Source organism: Colobus angolensis, unplaced genomic scaffold (assembly GCF_000951035.1).
Source record: "Colobus angolensis palliatus isolate OR3802 unplaced genomic scaffold, Cang.pa_1.0 Scaffold198, whole genome shotgun sequence".
NCBI classification, from domain to species: domain Eukaryota; kingdom Metazoa; phylum Chordata; class Mammalia; order Primates; family Cercopithecidae; genus Colobus; species Colobus angolensis.
The window spans coordinates 2,861,000-2,864,790 of record NW_012115132.1 but is presented as its reverse complement, the minus strand read 5'-3'; the positions used below and the strand labels follow the sequence as shown (position 1 = coordinate 2,864,790).

The 3,791-nt window shown below is 38.9% G+C and overlaps 1 protein-coding gene across 1 annotated transcript in view; it reads left to right on the top strand.

Annotated features, from left to right (window-relative positions):
• Positions 1-200: 200 nt before the first annotated feature.
• Positions 201-3,791, top strand: part of COLEC10 (collectin sub-family member 10 (C-type lectin)) — a 38,262-nt gene continuing 34,671 nt past the window's right edge. Inside the window, exon 1 of the mRNA XM_011941077.1 lies at positions 201-445. Within this exon, the coding sequence (XP_011796467.1) occupies positions 298-445 (148 nt within the window). The 5' untranslated portion in view covers positions 201-297. The remainder of the gene's footprint in view (positions 446-3,791) is intronic.

Genomic DNA, 3,791 nt, shown 5'->3' with positions numbered 1-3,791 from the left:
AGGCATCTCTATCTTCTTTGCTCTTAGGGATGTTTCTACTGACATGCACACTGGAGTTCAGAGATAATTTTCAATAAACTGTTGTCACTTGAAAATAAACAGTCTGGACAATGTATGGTCCATCTGGAACACTGAGAAAATAAACAATCTAGGGTATGCTTCCTTCCTGCCTCTGTAGCCCTTTTTGGAATGTGTGTTCCAAATACTTCCCGTTCTTCCCCACAGCAGGAGGTTTTATTTAAAATAAAGCTGTTTATTTGGCATTTCTGGGAGACCCTTTTCTGAGGAACCACAGCAATGAATGGCCTTGCATCCTTGCTTCAAAGAAACCAATTTATCCTCCTGGTACTATTTCTTTTGCAAATTCAGAGTCTGGGTCTGGATATCGATAGCCGTCCTACTGCTGAAGTCTGTGCCACACACACAATTTCACCAGGACCCAAAGGTAAGGAAAGAAAACCACGATTTTCATGTATAATAAATATGATCTCTTCCCTCATCTCTGAACCCCCTCCTAGATTTCAATGACTTTCTCTTCTCTCCTCCCTAGTTTCCTCCCACTTCCCTTCTATTTTGGAAAATCAGGATTTTCCAAATCTGGTCTGTTACTTATTTAAAGCTCTCCCTTGATGTTAGGTAAGAGGATGTTGGGAAGGGGAAACCCAGGATGGAGATCTGAGGGAACTTCCCCGGGGCAGGGGGAAATTCCCTGATCTGTTCTGCTCTGGGACAGATGCACAATCCAAGCATGAGTCTTCAGAAGTCCTTTCCTTCCTTAAAGGGATCTCTATTCTTGAGCTGTTTGTATTCTCCTCCTTTCTAATACTGCTGCTGGTGAAGCTGTTTAAGCAAAGGGTCAGTAAAATAAAACTTAAATCTTAACTATATATTTCATGAGTTAATGGGATCCTGAGTTCCAACGTAGAGGATGGAAACATTTTGTCAAGCATCGTAGGTAGTATATAAATGACCATTTCTTTCTTTGGAAGTGTAGTCGTTGGGGCCAAGAAGGCACTCAAGTGCCTTCTGCTCAAGAGTGGTAGAATATTGCAAAATGTTCTCCCGTAGAGCCAAGGTCCAAATATGCTTTAAGCAACTAGTAGATAAAAAAACCTATTTTTCTGGTTTTAGCTTTTACCCTTTTGTTCTGAAAGTGGTCACTGCACTGCAGATTGGTGCTCCCTTATTAGTAATTCATGCTGTTTCTCCAGGCTATAGGGTGGAAGAATTGCAGCTGCTTAAAATTTTAAGTAGAAAAAAGTGTTTTTCAAAAAAAAAAAAATCAGAAATACGTTGCCACATGCTTGCCAGTTATTTAAATGTGTATTGCTTAAAGTGCATTTTTCTTAATCACTGAATTAATTTTCCTCTAAGATTGCAATCCAAGTTTTAACCTTTGATATGATAAAATAAATGCTGTAAGGAGCAATGAAACCTTAGAACTTCCAAATAATTTCTTGGGTGAATAAATGAATAATGTGAGGGCAAATGTTCAGAAAGAAAGTTTTGATTAGAAATAAAGTATTTACTTAAAACCTTTACTGAACTTTCCTTAGAGTATAGGAAACTTTGGATTATTCCTGGGGTGTCATGGGAGGCATCGAAAATTAAAGTTTTCCTTGTCCCTGCAAATGGGAGAATCCATTTGAGAATAGTATAATTCTTTACTTAGAAAATTTCTCCCTTCCCATTTTCCCATTAGAAACCCTGTTAAGATTTCGAACAGTGGAAATCTCACTAACTTTCCTCCTGAGCACATGCAGACATTATGAGATAATTACAAGCCAGACTGTGACAAAATGAAGTGAGTGCTCCTGGGGAGAAGGATTTGGGAAGCGGTGTTCTAGAACCCTGGGTTCTAGAACCAAGTTTGTTTGTTATGTTCTTGGGTTTGATTTCCTCTTCTTCATCTAGAGCTTGGAAACTGCATCAAATGGACTCTAAATTTTATTTTTAATAAAATTTTATTCTTAATACAATAAATTCTTCTTTTTTTTTTTTTTTTTTTAGACGAAGTCTTGCTCTGTCGCCCGGGCTGGAGTGCAGTGGCTGGATCTCAGCTCACTGCAAGCTCCACCTCCCAGGTTTATGCCATTCTCCTGCCTCAGCCTCCCGTGTAGCTGGGACTACAGGGGCCTGCCACCTCGCCCAGCTAGTTTTTTGTATTTTTTAGTAGAGACGGGGTTTCACCGTGTTAGCCAGGATGGTCTCGATCTTCTGACCTCGTGATCCGCCCGTCTCAGCCTCCCGAAGTGCTGGGATTACAGGCTTGAGCCACCGCGCCCGGCCAATACAATAAAGTTAATACATTTTATTCTTAATAAAGAAATTCATGATCCTCGAATGTACTAAATACCTACTAAGTTCCAGGCATCATGTTAGCTGCTAGGGGCTGGAAACTAAGATAAGGAACCTGTCTTAGCTCTTGTATCTACATACCAAGCTTTGTATTCTATTACAGACTCTTGAGGTTGACACCAGTTAATTTATGCTTTTTCTTTGAAAATTTCCTACCAACCTAAATGCACCTAAAGCAACATGAGTATATTCATATTCATCACTGCCTTTCCTCTGCTCTAGGAACTTTGCTAGATGATATGAGTACACCAGAAACAAAGACATGATACCTTCTCTTAAGATATGAACAGTGGGCCAGGTGTGTTGCCTGTAATCCCAACACTTTGGGAGGTCAAGGCAGGTGGCTCACTGGAGCCCAACAGTTTGAGACCAGCCTGGGTGACATAAGGAGGCCCCATCTCTACAAAAAATTAAAATAATTTTTTTTAATTAGCCAGGTGTGGTGGTGCACACCTGTAGTCCCAGTTACTTGCGCGTCTGAGGCAGGAGGATTGCTTGAGTCCAGACAGTTGAGCCTGCAATGGGCCATGATCATGCCACTTCACTCCAGCCTGGACAACAGAGTGAGACCCCCATCTCAATATATATATATATATACATATATATACACACACACACATATATATACACACATATATATACACATATGCATATATGTGTATATATATGTATCTCTCTCACACACACACACACACACTGCCATCTACTCTACCTTGTTCTTTCATGAATACACAACCCCTCCCTACTCCAAAATAAGGCAGATATGTATATTTACCTCTACAAAATTAAAAAAAGAATAATATGATGGCTAAGCAAACGTTTTAAAAGACTGGGTTATTACTGTTTTTTCAATATTTTTTCCCTAAGATCAAGCTAGTCTTAATACTTTTCTCCATGGCTAATCATCTCATTACTGTATTTACTAGCACTGCAGCAAGTGCTCAGAAATTTCTAGATACCCTGGGAAACAGATGGTGAAAGGAATTTTCCCTAAATTCATTTGGGAGAGTGAAAACTAAATAATTTACTTAGAATTGCAGAATGCCATTTCTGAAAACCCAGTAATGCTAACCAATCATAGTATATATTGACCAATATACAGATATTATTTTTAAAGTCTTAATTCCCAGGCATGGCTTAGTGGAAAGAAAGACACTGGAGTCAATCTGACAATCTTCGGCATGTTGTTACATCTGTTACACTTCAGTGTCTTCATTTGCAAAGTGAGCCTTCGTCACAGACCTATTTTCAGAATTATCATAACCAATGTGAACTTTAAGCTGTGTAGACATCATCAATAGAAATTTTAACAAATTGTATTCTATCTTTTCCTTCTCTCGCTGTCTGTCAAATAACAATTCTGAGAATAAGTTATCAAAACATCTCTGCTACAAGCATCATTATTTCTCTTTCTATGCCTTAAACTTATTGTT